Here is a 27,643-nt window from a genome sequence, read left to right on the forward strand (position 1 = left end):
AAACCTACAGACCCAATATGCCTTTTGTTTACTGAATTCTACAGACCCAATATAAAACCTTTAGCACAGTGTCATGTCTTTTGTAAACTTCTTACTTTTGTCCCAAACATTCTAAACAAAGTTGACAGGGATCCTGATATTTGTCAAGTTGCGTGCAGAAATGGAGGCAATCAAGTTTGTTTAAAAGAAATAACCTGGACCCACTTATGAGGACACACATGTCAAATGTATTTAAATCTTGCAGCACCATCTTTCGAATAATAAAATGGCCTAGAGGCATGGTATAGGGCCAATAGCATGATTGGTTGATGAGATAATAAATTTGATCAAAGGCAATACTTTTAAGGTCAAACAGTTGAGCGATACATGCCCATTGGGCCTCTTAATACAGGAATAAGTCTTCTTTCTCTTGTAACTGGTCAGTTTGTATGTGTTAATACAAAATAAATGAGTATTCAGTTTTTAATGAAGAACAAATAAAAGATTGTCAACAAAATAGTAAAGTCTTTAGAGCTTCCTTGGCATCATTTGGCAATTAATACTTTGGCAAATTCTGAAACAAAAACAAATTGTATGTTAATATGTGATAAAATAATGTTTCTGCTCTTGTTATATAATATTCATGTTCAAGATGGTTTACAAAACCTGGAAAAATTACAGAACTTTTCCTAAGACCTGGCTACCAATCTACCTTATTGTCTTCTGAAAAATGATAATTTGCTGATAGGTGAATACTAGTGTTCAAACCCCACGTGTAGATTATTTGATGCTTTGAATGAAAAGATCTTTGTCGTGATGTGACTAAAACTTTAATCAAGCCATCATGCTATGCAACATATTGTAAATTCTTCACCAATTTTCTTTAAGAACATCTGTGCCTATTCATGGTCATTAGAAGTTACAACTGACTTGTAGTACAAAGAGTCTTGGTATTTTTTTAGGTTTGAAATAACTATAGAAAGGTTACAACGAAAGCGAGCGAGTGCCTGAAGGGTGAACAATTCAACACAATTAAATATTGTATGATATTCTTATTGTTTCATCATTTATAGAAGAATTACTACAAAATAATTTCTTTATTGAGCTAGTGTTTTAAGATGTCTGTGATTTTACCTTGGTAGTTGATATGTCCGTCCCCACTAAGGTCCGCCTCGCGTATCATGTCATTCACTTCCTCCTCCAGTAGTTTCTCGCCCAGATTTAACATAACATGTCGTAGTTCAGCAGCACTGATGTAGCCATTTCCTTCTTTGTCAAATACTCTAAACGCATCAATGATCTCATCCACTGTACTCACATTGTTGATATGTCTGGCGAACATTGCTACAAACTCACGGTACTCGATCTTACCAGTACCTGTCAAAACAGGGAAATCGACAACTTCTAAGTCGGAGTCCACAACTGACTTCCTTAATAACCATAGATAGTCCTTACAGGTAATGTATATGACACTAGAATGTATGTTTACAACTGCTGTACGATACCTACCGTCAATGTCGGCCTCCCTGGCCATCTGTTTAACCTCCACTTCAGATGGATTTATTCCTAGGGACCTGACAAGCGAGCCCAGGTCCTTTGTAGTCACTCGTCCATCCCCATCCATGTCAAACAGACTGAAGGCCTCTTTAACCTCTGTAACAGGAACGTCATTAGTATATAGGCAAGATGATTTCAGACGAATTTAGTGTCAAACACTTTGTTCTATCACTTAACTTTTCCTGGGTCATGATTGTGATGTTTTAATTAAGTCAAACCTATGAAAGACACAAAGAACTTTTACCAAAATTGTTGTTAAAGAACTTTGCCAAAATACTTGTTTGAGAAGATAGTAAGAAACTTTGCCAAAATAGTTGTTTGAGAACCTACAAAGAAGGTATTACCAAAATAGTTGTTTGAGAACTTACAAAGAAGGTATTAACAAAATTGTTCAGAACGTAGGGATCATATGGTGGGCTAATCATTTTGCCCTGTATCTTTGGTCCGTCGACTGTCTGTCTGTAAACAATCCTTGTTATAGCTATTTCTAGATGGATATTCCTCAAACTTCCTGTGTAGGTTCCCCTTTTTCCATATTTGTGCCCAATCAATTGAGATTTTTGGTCGGAAAAACAACATGGCTGACAGGCAGCCATCTTGGATTTTGGGAATTGAAGTTTGTTATCACTATTTCTTGAAAAGTACTGGAGGGATATTCCTCAAACTTAATGTGTTGGCTCCCTTTGGCCCTTTTTTGTGCCAATTTAATTGAGAATTTTGATCAGGAAAACAAAATGACTGACTTGTGGCTATCTTTGATTTCGAGAATTGAAGTTTGTTATTGCTTTATTCATGAAAAGAAGTGAAAAGATGTTTCTCAAACTTCACATGTATTGCACTTGTTCTTGTTATCAGATTATTAAGAGGACAAGAAGAAAGAAGTAAAAAGTAGAGACAAGATCAGTCTGACTTAGAACCAATAAAGATATATTGATGATGGGTGCTGAGATTCCTCCGTGATCTCTTGTTTATTTAGGAAAATTACTTGTCTTAATGAGACATGCAGTACATTACCTCGCAGTTGTGAGTCTGTCAGTTTTTCACCCTGAAATAAAAATGCATATAAATAACTATCAGGATAATGAAAGTCTTTCCTTCAAAGCAAATAACATCTTCAGAACAAAGATGTGGGCCCAATTACAATATATCTGAGGAGACATACTATTGACAGATTGCAGTACAAAGAAATATTCAAATGGATGCCAAGAAGCTAACAAGCAGTACAAGGCGCCTTTCTCACCAAAGCTCCTTAACTTAAAATACCCTATTGGAAAGCATTATAAGATTTTAAGAAAAGATCTTAATTAAACCTTAAATTCTGTAATGCTTTCTTTTCGGAAAGTTTAAGTTAAAGAATTACCTTAAGTAAGGAATATTTATGAAACGTGGCCCAGAAACTCTGTCTTTTGGAGAAATCACTTGTTTACTCTTAAGTTAGTGAAAAGTTAGTCAGCATTTATCTGCAGTATGTAGTTCATGATAACCACTTTGTCTGCAGGAATAAGTAGTATAAGTACACATGCTTCCCAAGGAAATAATTGTTTGATATCAATGCATGTACATAAAGTTAAAAATTATATTTGGTAGATTAGAAGTAGATTCAGTGGTAATTAGGTGAGAAGCAGTTTCATGGAAATATTGGCACTTACCATTTCAAATAATGTTGTTAACGAAACCTGAAATAGAATTGGATGATATTTAGTATGGAATTAGTATATATTTAGTATGAAACCAGTATATAGATAGTATGGAATTAGCATATATTTAGTATGGAACCAGTATATATTTAGTATGGAACCAGTATATAGATAGTATGGAATCAGTATATATTTAGTATGGAATTAGTATATATTTAGTATGGAATCAGTATATGACAAGTATGAAATCAGAATTAAGTATGGAATCAGTATATGACAAGTATGAAATCAGAATTAAGTATGGAATCAGTATATAGTTAGTATGGAATTGGTATATGTTTAATAGGAATCTGTAAATGTTGAATATGGAATCAGTATATGTTCAGTATGGAATCGGTATATGTGTAGTATGGAATCAGTATGTATTTTGAAACCAGTATATGTTCAGTATGGAATCAGTGTATGTTTAGTATGGGATTGGTATATGTTTAATATGGAATCAGTGAATGTTTAGTATATAATCTGTATGTGTTTAGTATGGAATCAGTATATGTTTAGTATGGAATCAGTGTATGTTAAGCATGGAATCAGTATAATGTTTAGTATGGAATGGGTATATGGTTAAGCATGGAATCAGTATATGTTTAGTATGGAATCGGTATATGTTAAGTATGGAATCAGTATATGTTTAGTATGGAATCAGTATATGTTTAGTATGGAATTGGTATATGTTAAGTATGGAATCAGTATATGTTTAGTATGGAATCGGTAAATGTTAAGTATGGAATTAGTATATGTTTAGTATGGAATCAGTGTATGTTAAGTATATAATCTGTATGTTTTAGTAAGAAAGCATTGTATGTTTAGTATGGAATCAGTATATGTTTAGTATGGAATCTGTAATCAGTATATATATAATATAGTGGGAATCAATTACAAACGTATTTCAGTAATAGAAGTGGGCAGTAATAATTTCATAGTAGAGAGTGTCCGTGCGTACACGCAGAATCTCAATTTCGTCATCATTACTCAGGTACTTCATTTGTGCATACAGGATCCCACACTTGTCCTCAGATTAATAACGGAATCATATAATATCACAACCTCGTCCTCAACACATTATACGGTAGAGAAGGAATAGCAAACTTGTCCCTAACACTTTGTAAAGGGACTTACAGAGGATCGCACACTCCTCGCCGTCATAATGATGATGCATGTATTTAGAGAATTACAAACGTATCCTTAATACATTGTAACGGAATCGGAGTATTACAGTTTTGTCCTCAATACATTTTTTTGTATGTAGATAAAGAATCGTAAACCTGTCGTTAATACATTGTAACGGAATCGGAGTATTACAGTTTTGTCCTCAATACATTTTTTTGTATGTAGATAAAGAATCGTAAACCTGTCGTTAATACATTGTAACGGAATCAGAGTATTACAAATTTGTCTTCAATGCATTTTACTGTCTGTAGATAAGGGACCGCAAACTTGCCCCAACACTTATAGAGGAACACAGTGGATCGCACACACTCTCTAACTTGTATGTTATAATCCATACATTTAGAGAAAAATTACAAACGTATCCTTAATACCTTTAACAGAGCGGTAATTGCATCATAAACTCGCCCCAAATATATTATAATGCATGCATACATAAAGTGGTTCAGCCAAGTCGACTCGTCCCCAGAACTTTGTAATACAATTATATATTGAAGGTTCCAAACTCGTCCTCATACAAAAATACCGCCAGTTGTACTTTGTCGTATATTTGAAACATTGTTGTGTCTGGCGTCGTATACTTGTTACAGTAACAACTTCACACATCACCCTGAAAACATTTATGTCACTTACCAGATCTGTGGAGTTAACCCGTCTCCTGTAAACACGCTAGGATGATTGGGTCCGTAGTCCAGTATCCCCAGTAATCAGTACCTTTATCTATTACTGGCTACAACCTGTCACACGGAAACAACAGTACCGCCCGGGCCTGCTCGTTTTATCTAAAGCTGTCCTTATATGATTATCACCATGACGTTCCCAATTCATCTCTCATGCTGCACCAAATGCAAAGTTTCAACATCTTCCCATAACAGGTGTACAGAGGATTTTTGTATTTAACAAATTCGTGGTATATTGTACAGTATGACGGATGTACAACAATCCACACATTTATCACATAATTTTATCACATTTGGTGTGATTTCCGTACTCTCATCAATCGTACAAGGAAATATCCAAAGCAAGCCAGGACGGCGTATTTCCGACTTCCGAGGGACCTGGGCGAGGACCGCCAGAGTACGTTACATAGAGGACCGACAGGACGTTATAAAGAGGACCGCCAGAGTACGTTACATAGAGGACCGACAGGACGTTATAAAGAGGACCGACAGAGTACGTTATAAATATGATTGCCAGAGTACGTTATAAGGAAGAGAAGGTGGTGATCTATGGTTGCACGCGGTGGCCTCATTGTCTGACCTTACGAGCCGACACCACTCGAGTAATATTTTAGACACGATATATCCGTCTAGTGCCTTGAGTGTTGCACCATGATCAGGTGATCGGCCATCAGAACCCGTATTGTTTATTGATGAGGAGAGATGGTCATACATCTCCCGCTATAACACTATCGCTTGCCTACCTCACACAAAACTGCATCCTGTAAAATTAGATTCAGCACATGATAAATTCTCGCTGTATAGAATCATCCTTCCATCGTTTGCAGTAGTTCCCTTCACCTGGTGAGCTATAATATTGTAACACGTCCGTGTACAGATGGACTTATCGCCGAAAAATATATATTACACAGAGGCTAATCTATACCTTGTACATGCAGAATGTGACTACTACAAATAGACACAACGCAAGCATAAGACAGGTGTAACTGTGACCACAGGGAACTGGTCCGACTTCCCAGCCCACTATCTATATATAACCTAAATGTAATATAGTATCTTGTAATACATATGGGCCATATACTATATTAATGGACCGTGGATAAGGCATTCGTGCTAAGTTCTTGTTGTGACCTCTTTGACTTTCATCGAATCAACTGCCAATTGATCTTAACTAAATCTAGAGTAAGCTCAACTATGAATAGTTCATTATGTGAAACACGCAAAAGAGATGGTTGGATTGTCCTTCACGATTATCATGTATTCACGATAACTGGTTGGACCCCCGGGTCTGTAAAATTAATTGATGGCCGTGAGATCTTCCAACAGACTATTGCATATCATTGGAACAAACCCGGCGTCCCTGGCTCTTGGCTGACTTGATTTTATTTTACCACGCTGATTATATTGAAGACTAATTGGTACAAATAATAGAAACCTTGCAGAGTCCTTCAATTTCACCTATATATTAACGACGGGTTATCTTTGAATAACAAGAACTCTGTTGACTGTCTTGGTCTGGTATTTCCTGCAAAACTTGAAATCAAGGACACTGCACTCTCTTAAACTTCGGCTGCTTACCTAGATCTTACAACTGAACAGTAAAAGAATGATGATTTCAATATCTAACTGATTTTCTATTTCTAGATAGTAATATGCCTACTTCCCCTACCTATGGTGTTTACATGTCCAAGTTGATTCGATTTTCAGAGACTTGTTCTCTTTGAAACTAGTTCCGTGACGAATATCGACTACTGAACGAAGATACATATTGATTAAGAGTATGGGATAGTTTTATGGTCCGTCGATATCATGATCTCATTTTGAAAATATTCGATTTCCTTATACGATATGAAGTCAAACGAGTTCGATAATTGCTGATATGCCTGGTGGTTCCGTTGTCAGCATCCTGTCTCTTTTTAGAATCTAACATTACCCTGGTTTAACCTAGATTTGCATGACGTGCGTCCACAAGAGGCAAAAGACGGTTAACATTCCGGGGCACCTGGTCTTCTTGTACCTTCCATATTATGGTCACCGTCATCTTGTTGACTACATTGCCATATTGTGGTGTGCACATTTAAAGTTTTAAAATAGTGTATACAGCGTACTTACCAATAACATCTTTAAATTTAGTTGAATGAGAGTATTGAATATGTCAATGCTCTCGGTGGCAGCAGTGTTAGTGGGCAAGGCGTTCCAGACTCTGGTGGTTCTTGGATAGAATGACCCTCTTCCTATTGTTGTTTGCGTGGAAGGTATCTGTAAAGATCGATCATGCATATTGCGTGTTTCCTATCTGGTGGTATCAACATATACAAGTCTGTTGGTAATCTGGTATAGCATGGTGTGTCGTGATCTATTTCTTTCTTCAAGTGATGTCCAGTTCAGTTGTTGAAGTAGAGAACTACGCCACCGACGGGTGATCTAGCGGTAGAACACAAAGCTCCGTGACCGAAGACTAGTTCGAGTCCCGGCACGGACGCTGTGTTGGATCCTTGAACAGACTATGCCTTTTCTTCTTCGTTGTGTTCCAGTCGATTCAGTTGTAAATGAGTATGTATGTACGCTTTTCGCGCCGAAATGTCAGCGCCGTCTGTATGCTCCCCGTACAGTTGAGAAAAGCATGATTGGCTGGTTGCTGAAGGCCCAATAACCATGGATACAGGTAATTATTTGTGAACCGCTTGAGGTGGCTATGTTGTGATAAAGTGGTATATAAAACTCAAGAATTTATTATTCCATATGGGGAGATCGGAACGTCAATGGCAATTTGATAAATTTCAATAATACAATAAACAACTGAGTTGGGGGTTTTTTTCGTAAAAACTGCCCGGAAAAAAATCTTTTGAAAATTTTGATATTTGTTTTTTGACATTAAAGTTCCTGTCGGTTATGTGTCAGTAACTTAACAGATTAAGACAGGGAAATATATATTCATAACTCGTATTCATTACTTTCAGAATTTCTGGTGAATTCTATGATAAGTATTTGTTGTTATTTCATATATGTACGGAAACGTGAAATTATAATCAGTAAAACAGTTAAATGCCTAGGCCCGAGTTTCCTCTGGTGTAGGTCCCCTTCATATCATGGTGTCAGGGCAAGAGAAAACTGGGCTATTAAATGCCATAATTTTTCGAGTCATTCTGCGTCTTGTAGTTTCGGTGATATTGCCAATTTTGAATTGTTTTCGTCAAAACTTTTTTTTAAATTTAGAATTAGATTATATTTCCTGCTCCATTAATCGGTTGGGCATTTACCTCAGTAACCTCTATTTTCCAGGGGAAACAGAATGTAAATATTAGTCAATGTATATCCTCTGTACCCTCCACTGAAAACCTGTCTCTTATTCCCTGTAGGAACTCAAGACTATAGTCGTATCAAACCTAATCCGAATGCTTCTGGTGTTTTTCGGCCTTTTAACAAACTTCTTATAGTCGGTCCATATCAGATTTTTAAAAGGCTGATAAAACACCAGAAACATTCGGATTACATCATACACAGAGATGTTTTCCTTGTCATTAAACTGCTATCCGAGTAGCACAGCTATTGTATTATGATTGCCTTTATGAAGGATATTTTATATGTTCATGGCATGGAGTGTTTCATTACCCTCGGCCATGAACCACGAACAGTTTCTGGAAACTATTTATTTATTATCATAGTCCAGAGACCTATATTAAATAGTTTAATTAGTATATAGGTCTCTGCATAAACTAAAACTATCTTAGGGCGAATTTGTTCTCCTAAAACCAGTTTTAGTTTCGAACCGGTTCTGTAAACTTTCCATTTGTTGAGTAAACCAGTTTCAAACCACATTTAAACTGAAACCGGTTCATTCATTTGTTTCTGATAAACCTAAACTAGTTTATTAAACCATTCAAACCACCACCGGTTGTGGTTTGGAAGGTTTCGTTTCTGAAAACAAGATGGCGAATGTTGTCAACACACATGCAGAATGTGCTCTTGAAGTGCGCTACGTGCTCCAAATTTGCCAGCTATGGCTTGTAGTGTCATTTGACTGGACAAATAAAATATAAATTATAAATATAATAATTGTTTTCCCATTGGTATGACAGTTTTCCCTTGTGTTTGAAAGAAAGTCTTGCTAGAACTGCATGCGTTTCCCTGTCATTGAATTGTGGAAGTATGTCTTCAACATAATTTGGGATTCGGGGGATTTTTGTGCGTTCATGAGGTATTAACGTTTCAAATACTGCTCTGAAGCTTTTTCTCCCAAAGACACCATATTGAAAACTAGAATTTCGCATTTGTTTCTCAAGAGCAAACTAGTTTTAGTTTACAAACCGTTTTGAAAACCAGGTTTAAACCATAAACCCAAACCTAAACCAGTTTATTTGCAACAAATTTGCCCTTACACGTTTTATATCTTCATGTAATATGCTCACGATATTTGTTTTCTAATTGTTTAGTTTCCTCCATATTGCATACAATAAAATAATCGTAATTTATAGCTCTACTATATATATATATCTATATGTATAAATTATGTTTTTATAAGAAAAGGGAAATATCGGATATTGTATGAAAAATCATCTATGTTGTTATATTCCCTTTTGCTGGCCCCAATGAGATTTTTATCCAATGAAATTTCAGCATAAACGACTGTTGCGGAGCCGTCTGTCAATGGCGGCTGTTTTGATTATTAGAACAAGTTCAGGCTCATCATTTTATTTTAATATCTCATGTGTTATGTTACTTTAAAATCTACAGCAAATTAATTGCACCATTTTAATGCATGCACAGAGTTGGTCACAAACAGGACTGATGTCATGTTCCACAGTCCTTGTACCCAAGCAAATCGTAATTCAATTATTATCATTTGTTGTTGTCGGTGATTTGTAATGAAAACAAAGGTGTTTGGCAATTTGACACCTTCACTGCAGACAGCTTTGACAAAGTCTGTTGCTGATTTCAAGACAGACCTTTTTTGTTTGGCAATTTGGCCCTTTCGATTATTTTTTTGTTCATAAATTATGCACGAATTAAACAAAGGAGACAATGTCGTCTTCGTGTGGCCGAATGTGTTGCCTCCAAAGTTGAACATGAATGAACATGTCTGAAATCCCGTCACTGGTAAAGGATTCCTATGAACGACGTGACCTAGAAACACCGGGTTAACGGATTTCTGTTTTACCTCACTGAACTATTCAGGAAATGTAGACCGAAATGTACCAAAATGTGACGTTTTGTGATTAGAAAAATAGCATCATAATAACTCGATATGAATTTGTGAGGAAATGAAAACAAGGCAGCTGAGGCTTCATTTTTAGCCTGTTCGTGGGTAAGTGGTTCTTCCAAAATTTATGAAGAAGTAATAGCCATATATGACAGGATTATTAGGTATTAAGAGGATTAATATGAACTGTCTGATGGCATTTAATGTTATCAAATTACCATGGCTTCTGCTATAGTTTGCATTTTAGATCGAGGGTCGTCCTATAAAGGGAAATGTCCAGATTGTTTTGGAAGATTTGACATATATACTATTATGGTGGACTGTCATTGGAAGTTTGCAAAATGTGAATAAACTTGTTTGTTATCATTAGTATGGGTGTTAATTAAATTCAACTGACAAAGTAAATTTTGCAAATCTTAATCATAAATGCATGTACATATATGATATGTCAAACAATAGTTTTGCCATATGAAGAGGAAAATATTGGTGATTTGTGGAGTTGAATTTTGGTGGTAATGGGGGGGGGGGCTGAATAATCAGTTAAAACATGTAAAATATGTTAGCCCTGATGTTAAGATTTAAAAAATATTGGAGATGGGCCGTGCAGTTCACAAATAATTTCACGTATTATGATTGTGTCGCTATATTTCAACTTCTTCAATTTTATTATATTATATTGATACAGGGTGAAGAATTTTTAACAATGGATGACAGAATTCATCAATTAACAGACAACTTACAGGTGAGATACAATTTCTGTCCTCAGGTTCATAGCTAGAGCATTTCCAACAATATTGTCAGCAAAATGTTTTCACTTTATTATTTTAGGTTAGTCTTTGCTGATGGCATATCATGATCAGTGCAGAATAAACTTTAGTGCATTTATAGATGCTCTACAAATCAATGGTTTACCTGTCAGTTCTTAGCATGATATTTGGTGGCACTTTTATAGGTAAAACACCATTTTATGCTAGGACAAGCTACTTGAACTGTTTTATGATGGATATATAATTTCAGTATTTTACAGGGATTGTTTTATCAAGTGCTAACTGCTAAACTAAAAAAAAACACCTGTCCATGTCTGTATGTCCTGTGTTTTAATGTTCTACCTACATATTTGAAGCTCCCTTGTTTCGAAATAGGGTCAGCATGTACACAGTTAAAGCATCAACTCACTAGAATAGCCAAGTTTTTGTGAACTGAGGACTGTACTTCCAACAATATATTTTTATTTGTGGCGTTAACCCACCTGATACAGTACACATATAGACTAAGTACCTACTCCTGTTTATTATATACACCATCAGCTGGGATATTGGAGTTGTGAGGGCAGGACGTACAGTACGTTCTGTTAAAAACAATGTAAGAAAGGCTTCAGAAATCAAACCTAGGACACGTATTTGAAAAACTAGAGTGTGATTTTACTGATTTATGGTATGACTTTGCTGCCAGATCCATAGAAATAACTAAGTGGTTTATATCGTACACTTACCCACAATTCTCTCGTAATAGATAGTCTCTACTAGTAATATTTCTCTTCTATCTGTAATTAGGGACCATGATAGCTCAGTCAGTTAGAGTACCAGCCACATAACCTCAGTTGATGGTCCGAGGGGCATGGTTTGATACTCCCTATCCATAACCGTTTGTATTTCTCAGGAAACTGAAGTTGTGACCTAGCTTGGACAAGAAACTTTACCCTAATTGCTCGAAATGACATGTGACGGGCCTCCGATATGTTTAGGGAGATAATCACCAACTACTGCCTCAAAATTACCCTGGCTGTTCACGGGGCAATATACCCAAGAAATAAACAATCAAACTACTGTAGGTCACAATAATTGTAAAACATACTTGTCTCTCTATCATAATCTAAGCAACATATCTATGTGTGTGTGACATGGATGTATTGACCCCTGTGAGACATTTAATGTATTTCTAGCTGCATCCTTATTACTTTGAAGTTGTTTCCTTTATGAAATCATCTTCACTAGCCAAGGCTTCTGATTCAGATTACGCTACACTCCACAAACCCTTGGCAGATATAGTCGTGCTTAAACCCTCGCGCCCTGGAATCCCATCGCGCCCTGGAATCCCGGGGCATCCAATTGCAATCAAATCGCGTTTTACATTCAGGCTTGGTTTCATAGTAAACAAAAATTGCGGCGCCCAGTACAGAGCTACTTTGTCTACTATGTCATGGCATTTTACCTTAATACAGAGATGTACAATCTTTGGAAAAACATTCACAGTGTTTGATGTTTTGATAGAAGTTGTTGATCACATATCTCATCAAAATGACGCAATCCTCCATGTGTGTTTGTAAACAACATCGATTAAGTACATTGGTTACAGAGTGTTACGCTCGTTTTAATTAATTGAAAAATTTCATTCGTAAAGGCTGGTAATTTCTCCGCTAGAGGGCCAGAACTGACTACTATATCTGCCAAGGGTTCATGGAGTGTTACATTATCAGAAGCCTTGGCTAGCGAAGATGTTTATGAAACATGTCTGATTTTGATTTCATGAAACACTGCTTGTGATTTAAATTTCTGCATGAGATAATCATTTACAATAAGTACTTGTAAAAAGTTACTGATAATTCAATATAAAATAGGCACTAACTATTAGGGTACATCCCTGTTACCTTATGTACTCTGTTGAAATCAGAGTACATCTCTCCTAGACTGATGTATACCCAAAATAAGGATGCTAAATGTACTTACTGAGATGTATGAGGTGATACCTGGCTATCAAGTATCGTTGATATATGAAATAATTTCAATAGGAATGGGGCCCATCAACGGCCCCAAAAAGCCCCCCCAAAAAAGCCTGCAAAGTATAGAAGGAATCACAAAATCTAACTTCTGGAAAAAGTCTTCTTTTTTTTTGTGAAATCGTATTACATGACAACTATCATGTACTTCAAAGGTATTTAAGAAAAAAATACTTACTTAGTCGAAAAGGAAATTAATACCAATAGGAAAAATCATGTGTAAATGCCTTCAAAACAAACTTGATTCATTTTTTATAACTACCTATAACCAAGATCCTATAATTATAACCTTACATTTGGACAAAGTGTATAATAATTACATCAAAGTGCCGTGGAGCAAAATAAGAATTAATTTCTTAGATGTCCTCACACATTTTGTCTATCTTACAGTGTTCTTTTATAGAACCCTAACTTTTTGTAAATGTTCCCCATTAACTTATAGTTTGGTGCAAATTGACCCGGACTGTTTACTAGGTATACTCCTTTGGCACTTGGCAGATCTTACGACAAAATTGAAGTTTTCGCTGCTACATTTTGATTGGATGCCGTTAGATTTAACCACATCCAATGCAATGGGAACTTCAATTTTGTCGTGAGATCCGCCAAGGATGAAAAGGAGAGAACCATATTGAACACTTTGGCTAGTGAAGTTGGTGGATGTCATGAATAAGTATATATCATATAGATTTTACTGTGATAAATTAATATTTACTTTGAATGAAGCAGAGTCTTCCTATTGTCAAATTTTGGTTTTTAAAGGTACAACTACAATCTTGTTTCCTTCATCATTTAGGTGTTTATGTCATGTATCAGATTACAGTGAACAGTCTTCAGCATTTCACACCTCAGACTGTCTAACATTTTGCATAATGGAGAGTTTTCGGCTAAACACAATGTATCTTTGTTGTAATGTTATTTGTCAGGTAATAAAAAAAAAAAAAACTTGTACTAATTAATCTGCATCTAATACACAGCATAGATATATATGTAGCCATATTCTTGACAGAAATATGAACTGAAATTATTCTCACTGTATAAAGAAAAATGGAACAGTTCTCCCTTATCTGAATAACACCTGACTATGACGTAGCCTGAATGAATTACTTTCAAGTCTTGTTTTATTGTGACCACACACAACACTGAGTCAGTTTGAATAGGCTATGTATGGTTGCTGTGAAATTATAAAGTTTTCAGCATTGTACTACCTCAGTAATTTTAGAGTCAACATATACCGGTATATATATAGTTCCTATTAGCCATATCAAACAAAATTTTGCATTCAGGTTTCCTCTAGATCCCTGATGGGTCTTTATCCTTACCAAAATATAAAAGTACACATGTCCATAAGATATAGTAAGTGGCCAAATAGGTGTGTTTTGTTAATTGTTAAACTCAGCAGGAAAAGGATCAGATTAATTTCATTCTTAATAATATAGATGTAGATGAGAATAAAAAATCGCTTTTACATTTTGAATTAGAAATGTTGACGATACATGAATTTAAATGTTTTTGGGCTTTTATAAGGTAATTGAAATACCATTATACACCTGCATTGAATAATGGTGTGAATCATGGTAATTAAGTTAGAACGGCTGCAAATTTAATATTGAGGTCTGTGTATAAACTGATATTTAAAGTCAGTGTATTTAGACATGAAAAGTGATTTAAAAGTTGAACAGACTTATCATTCTCCAGTCTTTTGTTGTTTAATTCTATTTACCTGTGCGTGAATGTTATTGAATGGTTAGGTCAATAAGATAGTTGTGTTTAATGCATCCAAAGTATTTAACTGTTCTTTATAACACTTCTCCTAAATCATTAACAATGAATGTTTTCATATCTAACTCGGCAAATCCGTTCGGAGAAAATGTATAGGAGGGTCCAATGTGTATTTTGATTGAGGCAGTGAAGCTTAGTGTGTTGATTTGACCTGTTTTGTGGTAAGTTCTTGGGAAGGTAGCTGTACAATCAGTTCTGGAAATATACATTTTCTAACAGATATTAGATGATGGAAACATAAAAATTGATTGCAATGGGTGTAAAAAAATGATTAAATATAATATATGTGATGAGGTGGATTGGTGTGTTACCATATTGTGGTGGATAGATGTGTTACCATGTTGAGGTGGATTGGTGTGTTACCATATTGAGGTGGATTGATGTGTTACCATGTTGAGGTGGATTGGTGTGTTACCATGTTGAGGTGGATTGATGTGTTACCATGTTGAGGTGGATTGGTGTATTACCATGTTGAGGTGGATTGGTGTGTTACCATGTTGAGGTGGATTGGTGTGTTACCATGTTGAGGTGGATCGATGTGTTACCATGTTGAGATGGATCGATGTGTTACCATGTTGAGGTGGATTGATGTGTTACCATGTTGAGGTGGATTGGTGTGTTACCATGTTGAGATGGATTGATGTGTTACCATGTTGAGGTGGATTGGTGTGTTACCATGTTGAGGTGGATTGATGTGTTACCATGTTGAGGTGGATTGATGTGTTACCGTGTTGAGGTGGATTGATGTGTTACCGTGTTGAGGTGGATTGGTGTGTTACCATGTTGAGGTGGATTGGTGTGTTACCATATTGTGGTGGATTGGTGTGTTACCGTGTTGAGGTGGATTGATGTGTTACCGTGTTGAGGTGGATTGATGTGTTACCGTGTTGAGGTGGATCCATGTATTACCATGTTGAGATGGATTGGTGTGTTACCATGTTGAGGTGGATTGATGTGTTACCGTGTTGAGGTGGATTGATGTGTTACCATATTGTGGTGGATTGATGTGTTACCGTGTTGAGGTGGATTGATGTGTTACCATGTTGAGGTGGATTGATGTGTTACCGTGTTGAGGTGGATTGGTGTGTTACCATGTTGAGGTGGATTGGTGTGTTACCATGTTGAGGTGGATTGATGTGTTACCATGTTGAGGTGGATTGGTGTGTTACCATGTTGAGGTGGATTGATGTGTTACCATGTTGAGGTGGATTGGTGTGTTACCATGTTGAGGTGGATTGATGTGTTACCATGTTGAGGTGGATTGATGTGTTACCATGTTGAGGTGGATTGATGTGTTACCATGTTGAGGTGGATTGATGTGTTACCATGTTGAGGTGGATTGATGTGTTACCATATTGTGGTGGATTGGTGTGTTACCATGTTGAGGTGGATTGATGTGTTACCATGTTGAGGTGGATTGGTGTGTTACCATGTTGAGGTGGATTGGTGTGTTACCATGTTGAGATGGTTTGATGTGTTACCATGTTGAGGTGGATTGGTGTGTTACCGTGTTGAGGTGGATTGGTGTGTTACCGTGTTGAGGTGGATTGATGTGTTACCGTGTTGAGGTGGATTGATGTGTTACCGTGTTGAGGTGGATTGATGTGTTACCATGTTGAGGTGGATTGGTGTGTTACCATGTCAAGGTTATGACATCATGTCTCAGTGTGATGTCACTATATAACTGCTCTTCTAGTGTCCCATTATGTGTTGGCACGGTGTCCATAAGACCCTAAACCACAGGGGCATGTCTTATCTTATATCAAGAAATTGCCAAAAATACCTATATATAAAGTCTTTATAGGTATATAGGCATTTCTGGTTATTTTTTAATATAAGACTAGACATGCCCCTGTGCCTGAACAAAGTAGAAATCCAAAGAGTGCACACTCCTCTGACACAATTCCCATCATTTAGTTATGCAATATCACAACTCACTAGGTCTTAGGCTCGTGTCCCAGGGTTTTAAATATTTATATGGTGTAATGTGCCATAAACTTATGTTTATCCTGGTAGATGATCTTAGGACTTATTAACCATTGATACCTATTCAGTTAGTTTCCTGTGTGGTTAGATAATACTGTGATACAGCAGACTCCTCATGGCTGGTTGTCTGCAAGCTTGGCTTTCACCTTTCAATAAGTAAAAGTGTATTAGACATTTACACTCAGTGAGAAAACAACACTTAATATTACACAAGTATTACACATGTTTTTGAAAGCTGTAAATTTGATGTTCAGGAAGTTGTGAATTAGATGTTCTGAAAGTTGTGAATTGAAATGTCTAGGAAGTTTTTAATTGGATGTCTAGAAAGTTGTGAATTAGAGGTTTGGGGAATCGTGAATTAGAATCTGATGTTCTGAGAGTTGTGAATTGGATGTTTGGGAAATTGTGAATTACATGTTCTGAGAGTTGTGAATTGGATGTCTAGGAAGTTGTGAATTGGATGTTTTGGGAATCGTGAATTACATGTTCTGAGAGTTGTGAATTAGATGTTCTGAGAGATGTTCTGAGAGTTGTGAATTGGATGTTACAGAGTTTTTAATGGGATATCTGGAAAGTTGTGAATCAACTCTCATTGATGAGTCACTGATTTATGGTGTAACATGCATATGATAAATAGTTAATAGCCTTCCAGTTTACTAAACATGTACTATACCAACAAGACATGATACAGATAGCTTATATCTGTACTATTGATACTTGACATACTGTGTGAAAAAAATCAACTTTAATTTCATTTGCTCTGTTAATATACAGTACTTAACTATAGTTGAACTAAATATACAACTTTTTCAATTGTTTTGAACTGTGTCTACCATTTTCTCACAATATCTGTGTATTCATTGTAGGGTACGACACGGAACCTGCGGTCGTTGGATCGTATGCTTGGTACCTACAGGGATGTAGGTAGGGAACAGAGAGGTGCCGTAGACAAGGTAGGTTTTAAAGGTTAAATCCCATGAAATGACTCACACTTTCACACTCTATATTTGATCCTTATGTTCCCTATTGCATTTTGATATTAGTCAATTTATATTTACCTAAACACAGTAGTTAATGATTCAGGTAAAGAATATAAGGATTTCTCAGGTATGTTGCTGTGTGTATTTATTTTGGTCCGACAAACCTGACTTTGGATGTAAAGTTATAACTGTCGTGTGTATTTAAGATATTACTATGTTACCGTTTTATGTTGAAAGTTCTAAGTGTGATTAGTTATATGTAAGATTACTAGAGTTTTGCTGCCATTTGGGACATTCATGCATTATTAATTAGATAATTACATCTTTACTCTGTCATCTGGTCTCTGGCAGGTGTCGGGTTGGGGTGACACAAAGTTGATAGGTGTTCAATCAGATCTGTTACACATTAGTCATGTACTCTAATGTTTTATATCAATGTTTGTACTTAATTGTGTTTTCAACATAAAATCACCAAACAGTTAAACTCTATGATGGAAGAAAAAATTTTGATAAGAATTCTCTTTGTTCAGCAACAATTTAACTTACTCAACGTGTATTGTAAAAATGCTATCTGAGTTATTGGGTACAGTGTATGTTATTCAGGTTGATTTATTGACTGATGTAAATGTAAAATTACTCATCTAAAATGTTTGAAATATGCCGATCAGATTTCATTTTGACTTACTGATCAGCTGAGGGTTTTAGTTTACTGATTACCAATCCCATCACAACATGTTAATTTGTGTTTACCAATCCCATCACCTGTTAGTTTGTGTTTACCAATCACATCACCTGTTAGTTTGTGTTTACCAATCACATCACCTGTTAGTTTGTGTTTACCAATCCCATCACCTGTTAGTTTGTGTTTACCAATCACATCACCTGTTAGTTTGTGTTTACCAATCACATCACCTGTTAGTTTGTGTTTACCAATCCCATCACCCGTTAGTTTGTGTTTACCAATCCCATCACCTGTTAGTTTGTGTTTACCAATCACATCACCTGTTAGTTTGTGTTTACCAATCCCATCACCTGTTAGTTTGTGTTTACCAATCCCATCACCCGTTAGTTTGTGTTTACCAATCCCATCACCTGTTAGTTTGTGTTTACCAATCACATCACCTGTTAGTTTGTGTTTACCAATCCCATCACCTGTTAGTTTGTGTTTACAATAATTGTGTATTTGTAATCAAGTACCAAAGGATATACAGAGCCTATTAATAAAAAATATTTACAATGACAGATGATTATCAAAACCAGTAACATTAATTGTGACCTATTAAACCATTTACCTGGTATAAATGTTTGAATGATTACAGTAATGTGTATTTTTTGTACACAGTTACGAGATGACTTAAGGGTAACACAGAGTGAACTCGAGCGGGAGAGGGTGAGGAGTCCACTACACCGGGACTATGGGGTAAGTCAGCCACAGTATCATATAAAGCATTTAGTGGGTCTAACTCTGAATCTGTGGTACCATGAAGTTTTGTACAGGTTAACCTGAATTATATATGTTCTACTGATGTGAACGGAGCCATTACATAGAATATGGATCCTAAGTAAGAAGCTGGTTAAGAACACAGTGATTCCTACAGCCAATCTGGCCCCTCAGCCCTAACACCTGTTTTGTATATATTGTTGTAGTGGTGGTAGATTATAAGATAATCCTTTTATTTATATTTGTAAGAAAAATATCAAGTGTGTCACTCTGATGGTCATGTACCAGGTGTAGAAATGCACTTTTGCATCTTCCAGGAAGTTTGTTCTTATTAAAATCATGGATTTGATATGTGTGTCAAGAAATTATTTCAAAATATACAGAAAAATACCAGATAATAACATTGTAGTCGGGCTATCATTTCATGGAGAGTCAAGGGAATCAAATAAATCTGAAGTGTTAAGCAGAGATTAAAGATGGGATGATTAAAGTGAGTGAACCAGTTGTCACTGATTTTCTCCTATTATTGTCAAACCTATAAGTGCAGTGGTATATAAATAAATCACATATGCTCGACTGCCTTTATAAATATTTAAATCCGCCGGTAATTAGCCTCTGTGATTAGGTAAGTAGGTGGACGAGTTAAGGCCTGACCTGTGGCAGGGCTACCTGTGCTCCAATGTCATTCAGGAAAATTTTACTGACCTGTGTGGTCAGGCATAGTCTAAACATGGATATCTTACCTTACATTTGGAAATATCAGCCAGCATGATAGAACTCAGGCATATATAGGGTATCAATGGAAAGTTCTGACCAGGTAAATAGAGTTTTCTCTATAGTATCTGTTGTGTGAAAATAATGACTGTTTGGACGGTATGTGTATAGCTATCAACAAAATTGTTTATTTGATTACTTTCATTATTTATTTATGCCATATCATTATGTAGCTGGGTTTTAATATATCATTGCTGATCAAATAGCACAAAATGAATGTGCTATTAAATACCTGTACATATCAATGATTAATATTTAGTCCATTTACACCTGTACAGCAATTAATATTTAGTTCATTTACACCTGTACAGCTATACTGTGTACAGCAATTAATATTTAGTTCATTTACACCTGTACAGCTATACTGTGTACAGCAATTAATATTTAACTCATATGTACACCTATATCAATTAACATACATGTACACCTGTATATCTACATAAATAGTATTTAACCAATGTACACCTGTATATAAATAATATCAACTGTTGTACAACTGTACATCTTTATAAATAATATTTAACCGACATAAACCTGTACAGATACATACACTGGGTACAACAATTGATATTTAGCTTAAGTACACCTATATACAATGTATCTACATAAATAGTATTCAAACAATGTACATATGTAAATGATATTTTACCAACATACACCTGTACATCTTTATAAATAATATTCCACCAATGTACACTATTCATGGTTATAAATGATATTTAACCTATTTACAACTGTACTACTCTAAAGAATATTTAACTGATGTACACCTGTACATCTCAATAAATAATATCTATATTATGCCCCTGTTCATATCTAAATAATATTTAACTTGTGTGGACTTGTGTATTGCTATAAATAAGACTAAACCAATGTACACCTGTTCATAGCTATAAATATTATTCTTAACCAACATACAATGTATATGAAAAATATTTTTACATGTATGTGTGAATGCCATTTTTGTCAACCAAATGCTATTACATCTTTCTGCTCATTCATGGAAATTATTAGATGAATAAAAAAACAAATATGATAAAGTTCCATACATGTACTTTCATGGCCAAAATAAATTAGCATTTGAATGAGGTTTAACATCTGTATAGTGCCATCTTATTTAAACACAAACTTTAGACAGATAAAAACCAATGATACCACTGGTTAATGTCTTTATGGTCGGGAGTTGGCATGGCTGGACAATTATACACGTTACTGGACAATTTTCTGACAGTAAAATCCATGTGGACATATCCTCAATGGGAACAGTTAATATCAGACACGCCTGAATGACCACGACTTTAACTTAGTTACTTATAATTCAGGTTCCAATTCATTTACAGTAATATTGGTAACAGTTATAGACTGTACAGCATTCAGAGGCGTTAGTCAGGAATAAAGCTACACATATAAACACTTACAGTCAGGGAACACTACATACACATCATGTATAACTTGTATGAAGAATATTGACAAGTTTTTTCTCACTGACTGCATTTATCATACTGGTGTGCTGATTGTATTTGTCAGAGTGACAGCGAGTATGAAGTATCACCATTGGCAAATAGACGACGACGAAAGCGGAGATCCACTGTGAGATTTGCTGATGACATGAACAGAGAGTTGCACGGACTACACAGGTCTTTCCGAGATTTATCTAACGACCATTTTGATCTTGAGACAAGCTTAAACAGGGAATCTGAGAGACGAGACAGGTAGGTACAACCTGATTCAAGTAGGTACATCCCAGTCCAACTTGTACTCTTCAATCTGAGCATCTAGTTACTTCCTTTGTGATAAGACATCTTGTCATTTCCTGATCTTGGGATCACTGAATCACTGGTTGACATCAAGTTAAATCGTGGCGGACTTCTGTTGATGTATGGTGGTATTTTCCCAAAAGAATTCTTTCACTCTTGACTGTCTTCCGTGGAATAGATAATTGTTTTTTGTTACAACAGGATAACCAGTTAGAAGTTACTAAACCAGCTATATTGTAGCCAGCCCTGATCTGTGTTAACATATTTACTTTACAGAAATGATTTGGAGTCTAGGAGGACTATGATATCATCTGTTATAACTTATTTACTTTACAGAAATGACTTGGAGTCTAGGAGGACTATGATATCATCTGTTATAACTTATTTACTTTACAGAAATGACTTGGAGTCTAGGAGGACTATGATATCATCTGTTATAACTTATTTACTTTACAGAAATGACTTGGAGTCTAGAAGGACTATGATATCATCTGTTATAACTTATTTACTTTACAGAAATGACTTGGAGTCTAGGAGGACTATGATATCATCTGTTATAACTTATTTACTTTACAGAAATGACTTGGAGTCTAGAAGGACTATGATATCATCTGTTATAACTTATTTACTTTACAGAAATGACTTGGAGTCTAGGAGGACTATGATATCATCTGTTATAACTTATTTACTTTACAGAAATGATTTGGATTCTAGAAGGACTATGAGGGAGATATCAGATAATCTGAAGCGCCTTCCTCACTCTGACCCGGTGGCCATGCGTGTAGAGGAGAGACTAGCTGCTATTCAGAATGAGCTGCGGTCAGAAAGGCAGTCACTCAACAGATACGATGAACTGGTTAACCTCTCCACAGACCTTCGGCAGGTACGTCCTAGGCAATGGCAAGCAGATTTTCACTGTCATCTTGAAAACTTGAAGCTCAATACATACTCTGTACAGCTTTAGATCTGGATTTTGGTCCAGATTCCTCGGTACATATTAACAAAGTCCAGGACTCCTACCTTACAGGATCATTCCTGCTTGCTGGTGTACAAACACCAATTTCCCAGTCAATAAAACAATAAAACCCAGGACATGTAGGTAAGGACAATACACCCACACGTCTGTATAAATAATAGGGTCTGTTTTTCAATAATACTTGTGTATGGCAATAGAAGTATAATACTATAGTTTGTATTTTGTTTTTGGTAATTCAGCACATTGATGGTATCAGTACTCACTCTGTAAGTAAAATTAGTAGTTTTCAGTAAATCAGATATACTTTTGGTTGTAGTATAAACATTTGCTGCATGTGGTGACTTTTTTGGGTTTATTGAAGTGTCATAGTAACTAAGGGGTGCATTTAGAAGTTTTGATTGTTTTCTGTGATTTAAGACAAATATCAAAAGCACAAAATTATAAAACTAAAAAATAATAAATATCCATCAAAAGTCAGATATCCTGCTTAAAATATGTAAGATAGGTTAAATTTCTTTATTATGCATGACTAACTAACTAGTACTAGTTGTTTTCATTCCATAGGTTAACCTCTTATGTTAGTACCCTAACAATGCTTAGAAATAGGAAACTTTATTTGACTTGAGTATCTGAATTTCTTAGTATGATCACAATAAAAAAAATTTTTTTCAGCTTTTATTAACCAAGCAGAGTGTTGCTGCTGCTGATTGTTCCATCAGATAATTAATATGAGTTTGTTTAGATTACAAAGCATGTCATTTTTGTCCCGCCTCAACGGAGGACTACTTTTCCATTGGCGTAGTACCAATGTCAGTGTCAACATTCACTGCAATTAAAAATTACATTCAAACCATTTTCTCGAAAATTCTATGAAATTACAAAACAAATTTGGTCAGAATTATGCAAGAAGTCAACTGACTAAAGGTCAAGATCAAAGGTCAATGTCAAATTTTGTGTCTTTTCACTGAAGAAAATTTTTGGTATAACGATCAGAAATCAAAGTCACTGGGTCAAATGTCAAGGTCATTTGGGTTCAAATTATTTAAGGCTTAGATTAAAAATACCAAGTGAGTATTATACCAGAATTTTCATTTCTGTTAGACCGACAAATTTGGTGGAAACACATGTCACAACATAGTATATGTATAATGTATTCTACTTCCTTACAATTGTTTTTAAAGTCCAAATGTCAAACATCAACCTCTGTGATATGGGCAGATGGTATTTTGATGATTATTGGTGACATATTGCCACACAACAGGTCTGTCACTGACCTATCAGTGTCCTAGTTGTTTCATTCATGTATTCATGTACTTAATTCTTGTATTTTAAGGCCTAGTAATTCTGAGAGTCAAACATGGAACATTGTATTTTTGTATTTCTCCAAACAGACCCTATACAGGAACCTGTGTGTGATATTCTTGTCAGTCCTAACACTGTCAGAACACTGGTTTACTGTCACAGGAGTAATACTTCAGTGACTTAATTCCTATATAACATCGTTACAGGCACTGAATACACATCAGCACCTACTGACACAGCCATCACGGTCAGCCATGGACGAACGACTCCAGACACAGTATATCCAGGCTGAGTCACAGAAAAACAGGGTAAGAATCTGTACAGTGGAATATTTAGGTTAACAACAGTTACTGCTTGTAATACTTAAACATTTAATATTGTTTAAATACAAACTTGAAAAGATAAAGATTTATTTAGATGAGTGGGGTTTGTAATTTCTACATTGATGGAAGTGATGACAGGCTATGGTACTGCCTGACACTTAGTGTTGGTATCCACCTAAATATTTCTATATAAAACCTATTTCACTTGGAGAATTCTGTTTTTTGTGCCACTGATATGGCATTTACATGATCATTAGAAAGTCCATTTCTACACAGGGCATTCTTACAATGGAAGAGTTCTGGTAGTAAAACTGATTTTTCCTTTCTCCAGATTGAGTCTGAATTAGACGCTGTTAAGAGAAAGCTGGACCAAACAGCAGGAGGTAAAGCCGCTCTAGAACAGCAGGTTGGTGACCTTCGGGCACAGCTCAACCGCATGGAGCAGGAACGTTCACGAATGAAAACCCACCTCGAGGAGAGTCGATACGAGGAGGAGGTCCGGGATAGACGTAAAAAACAGTCCTGTAAGTAAGGAAGCATGGGGAATACTTTTGTTTGGTTCTTGATTTTTTGTAACTCTCGTATTCACTTGCAAAAATGTTGATAGTGTATTTGACACAACGTTCATGTCTACAATGTTCCCTCGACCTACTACCATGTGCCACACTCGATATTAGCCATTTACCTGCAGTCTCCACATGAAGCTCTCCACATACATGTATAAATATAGACCATATGGCATATGAGCTTCGTGACAAAATATTTTAATGGTAATGTTTAAATCTTTATACTATCCCCATCCTTGTTTTGATACCCAACATTAGCAAAAATGATAGATGGCATTATAGCGAGGGTGGACTGTGTTATAGCGAGGGTGGACTGTGTTATAGCGAGGGTGGACTGAACATAGTAACTATTCTAGCTACTAATTATTTCCCTTCCATCTGACAGTGGAGGAGGAGAGAGACCGGGTGCGGAGGTCCCTAGAGAAGGAAGTGATGGACCTACGTGGCCAGCTAGCCAGGTCTATGGGTAATCACAGTGAAATGGATGAGTTACGCAGAGGGATTGACCGGAGTGAACGGCAACGGGCCCAACTTTCCGACCACATAGAGGTAGGATTTAACCTATACCCTTAGATGAAGGATGTTTTTAACTTGATGGTCAAATAGTAGATTTCTCTTTATTCCAAGAAGCAAATCTGTTCATCCTGTACATTTTAAGTATAAAAAAAAACAATGAGTTTTCTGAATTTTACCTCTTGGCGTTGTCCTTATTAATCTGAGTCATTAACTGTTATAGGGTTTTATATGTGGTAGATTTTATGTTAATTATGTAGTTCATTTGTATCTTGACAAGAGATATTAATCATAGCTATTGGAGGTTTAAAAAGAAATATGTAGCAATCAATAACACTTATTGTGAAGCACATAAAATATTTGTATAAAATGAAGTTTTCTAAACACAGGTTTCTGTACCTAGTAATTTTATATTCTCCCAGTATAGAACTTTTCCTTGGTGTTTTATGGGATGTATTTTCCTCTCCATTGCAGACACTAACAAGAGACCTAGAGAACAGAGAGAAACAGACAGCCAAACTTATCACTCAATTGAAGGAGACGTCAGATAAGTTTGAGGAGGCCGATCGCCACAAGGGTCAGCTGATGGCCCAGTATGAGGACACGATGGGACGTCTTAAGGAGTGCAGCAAGGAGCTGGAGAAAACCTCTACTGAGCTACGGGGCACACAGGGTTCTCTGTCTGATGCAGAGCGAAAGAGGGATGAGTTTAAGGGGCGTGCACAGGAAACTGTCAGACAGTATGTTATCACAAGTCTTGTTTTTTAAATGCCAATACCACATAACAGTTTTTGTTTTTTTTACCAGTCCAGGTTTTGCTATTTTTAAGTGACAAATTTTAGGCCTATATTAACATTTGCAGGTCCGTCAAGATTTATGTAAAACTGATGAACCAATTTGTCCGCATAAATGAACAGGCCCAAAATTTTAACTATTGATGTCAACTACACAACTAAACATTGTCAATATATCTGTTTGTGTTCTAGATGTTTTCAATGTTCTAGACATTGTCAAGATATTGGTTTGTGATCTAAATGTTGTCAATATATCAGTTTGTGTTTCTGAGTAACAACAGTCCAGAACAGTCCTAACATGAGCTGTTTGTTGTAGATGGAAGCTGAAGACAAAGCAGCTTGAGAGAGAGGTTGACCGTCACAAACACGGAGCCAACACGTTGATGCAGAGGAATGAACAGCTAGTGAAGGAGTTAGAGGGCATGAGGCACCAGTTACACCACCAAGGGGTACAGATGGACAACCTCAAACGGGAGCTAGGCGACGCCTTGGTCAGTATCATTTAACTGTAGTTTCTGAGCTAGGCGACGCCTTGGTCAGTGTCATGTATCTAGTGTCTGAGCTAGGCGACGCCTTGGTCAGTATCATTTATCTGTAGTGTCTGAGCTAGGCGACGCCTTGGTCAGTATCATTTAACTGTAGTGTCTGAGCTAGGCGACGCCTTGGTCAGTGTCATTTATCTGTAGTGTCTGAGCTAGGCGACGCCTTGGTCAGTATCATGTATCTGTAATGTCTGAGCTAGGCGACGCCTTGGTCAGTGTCATTTAACTGTAGTGTCTGAGCTAGGCGACGCCTTGGTCAGTATCACTTATCTGTGGTGTCTGAGCTAGGCGACGCCTTGGTCAGTATCATTTATCTGTAGTGTCTGAGCTAGGCGACGCCTTGGTCAGTGTCATTTATCTGTGGTGTCTGAGCTAGGCGACGCCTTGGTCAGTATCATGTATCTGTAGTGTCTGAGCTAGGCGACGCCTTGGTCAGTATCATGTATCTAGTGTCTGAGCTAGGCGACGCCTTGGTCAGTATCATTTAACTGTAATGTCTGAGCTAGGCGACGCATTGGTCAGTATCATGTATCTAGTGTCTGAGCTAGGCAACGCCTTTGTCAGTATCATTTAACTGTAGTGTCTGAGCTAGGCGATGCCTTGGTCAGTATCATGTATCTGTAGTGTCTGAGCTAGGCGACGCCTTGGTCAGTATCATTTATCTGTAATGTCTGAGCTAGGCGATGCCTTGGTCAGTATCATGTATCTAGTGTCTGAGCTAGGCAACGCCTTTGTCAGTATCATTTAACTGTAGTGTCTGAGCTAGGCGATGCCTTGGTCAGTATCATGTATCTGTAGTGTCTGAGCTAGGCGACGCCTTGGTCAGTATCATTTATCTGTAATGTCTGAGCTAGGCG

General features: G+C 36.5%; 2 protein-coding genes across 5 annotated transcripts in view; one reads left to right on the forward strand and one right to left on the reverse strand.

Annotated features, from left to right (window-relative positions):
• Positions 1 to 207: 207 nt before the first annotated feature.
• On the reverse strand, positions 208 to 5,325 carry LOC117323805 (calmodulin-like). 2 transcript variants are annotated; one of them, XM_033879266.1, is made up of 6 exons: positions 5,031 to 5,325; positions 3,186 to 3,212; positions 2,551 to 2,581; positions 1,489 to 1,632; positions 1,114 to 1,356; positions 208 to 553 (listed from the first exon to the last, which is right to left on the reverse strand). In XM_033879266.1, exons 2-6 carry the CDS (start codon positions 3,186 to 3,188, stop codon positions 525 to 527), a joined length of 450 nt encoding a protein of 149 aa, XP_033735157.1. In that variant the 5' UTR covers positions 3,189 to 3,212; positions 5,031 to 5,325; the 3' UTR covers positions 208 to 524. The 2 variants fall into 2 exon arrangements, with proteins under 2 accessions (XP_033735157.1, XP_033735156.1); XM_033879265.1 differs by lacking the exon at positions 5,031 to 5,325 and adding an exon at positions 4,829 to 4,988.
• Positions 5,326 to 9,715: 4,390 nt separating this feature from the next.
• Positions 9,716 to 27,643, forward strand: part of LOC117323807 (centrosomal protein of 128 kDa-like) — a 36,882-nt gene continuing 18,954 nt past the window's right edge. For 2 of the 3 annotated variants that reach the window (XM_033879267.1, XM_033879268.1), the window contains exons 1-11: positions 9,716 to 10,382; positions 10,963 to 11,019; positions 17,685 to 17,771; positions 19,141 to 19,218; positions 21,541 to 21,725; positions 22,467 to 22,653; positions 24,255 to 24,356; positions 24,703 to 24,895; positions 25,323 to 25,486; positions 25,925 to 26,190; positions 26,561 to 26,735. In XM_033879267.1, coding sequence (XP_033735158.1) covers positions 10,981 to 11,019; positions 17,685 to 17,771; positions 19,141 to 19,218; positions 21,541 to 21,725; positions 22,467 to 22,653; positions 24,255 to 24,356; positions 24,703 to 24,895; positions 25,323 to 25,486; positions 25,925 to 26,190; positions 26,561 to 26,735 — 1,476 coding nt within the window. In that variant the 5' untranslated portion in view covers positions 9,716 to 10,382; positions 10,963 to 10,980. Of the gene's footprint in view, positions 10,383 to 10,962; positions 11,020 to 17,684; positions 17,772 to 19,140; positions 19,219 to 19,923; positions 20,057 to 21,540; positions 21,726 to 22,466; positions 22,654 to 24,254; positions 24,357 to 24,702; positions 24,896 to 25,322; positions 25,487 to 25,924; positions 26,191 to 26,560; positions 26,736 to 27,643 lie in introns of those variants that run through there. The other variant, XM_033879269.1, reaches the window with a different exon arrangement.

The sequence above is a fragment of the Pecten maximus genome, chromosome 3 (genome assembly GCF_902652985.1).
Source record: "Pecten maximus chromosome 3, xPecMax1.1, whole genome shotgun sequence".
Lineage (NCBI taxonomy): Eukaryota > Metazoa > Mollusca > Bivalvia > Pectinida > Pectinidae > Pecten > Pecten maximus.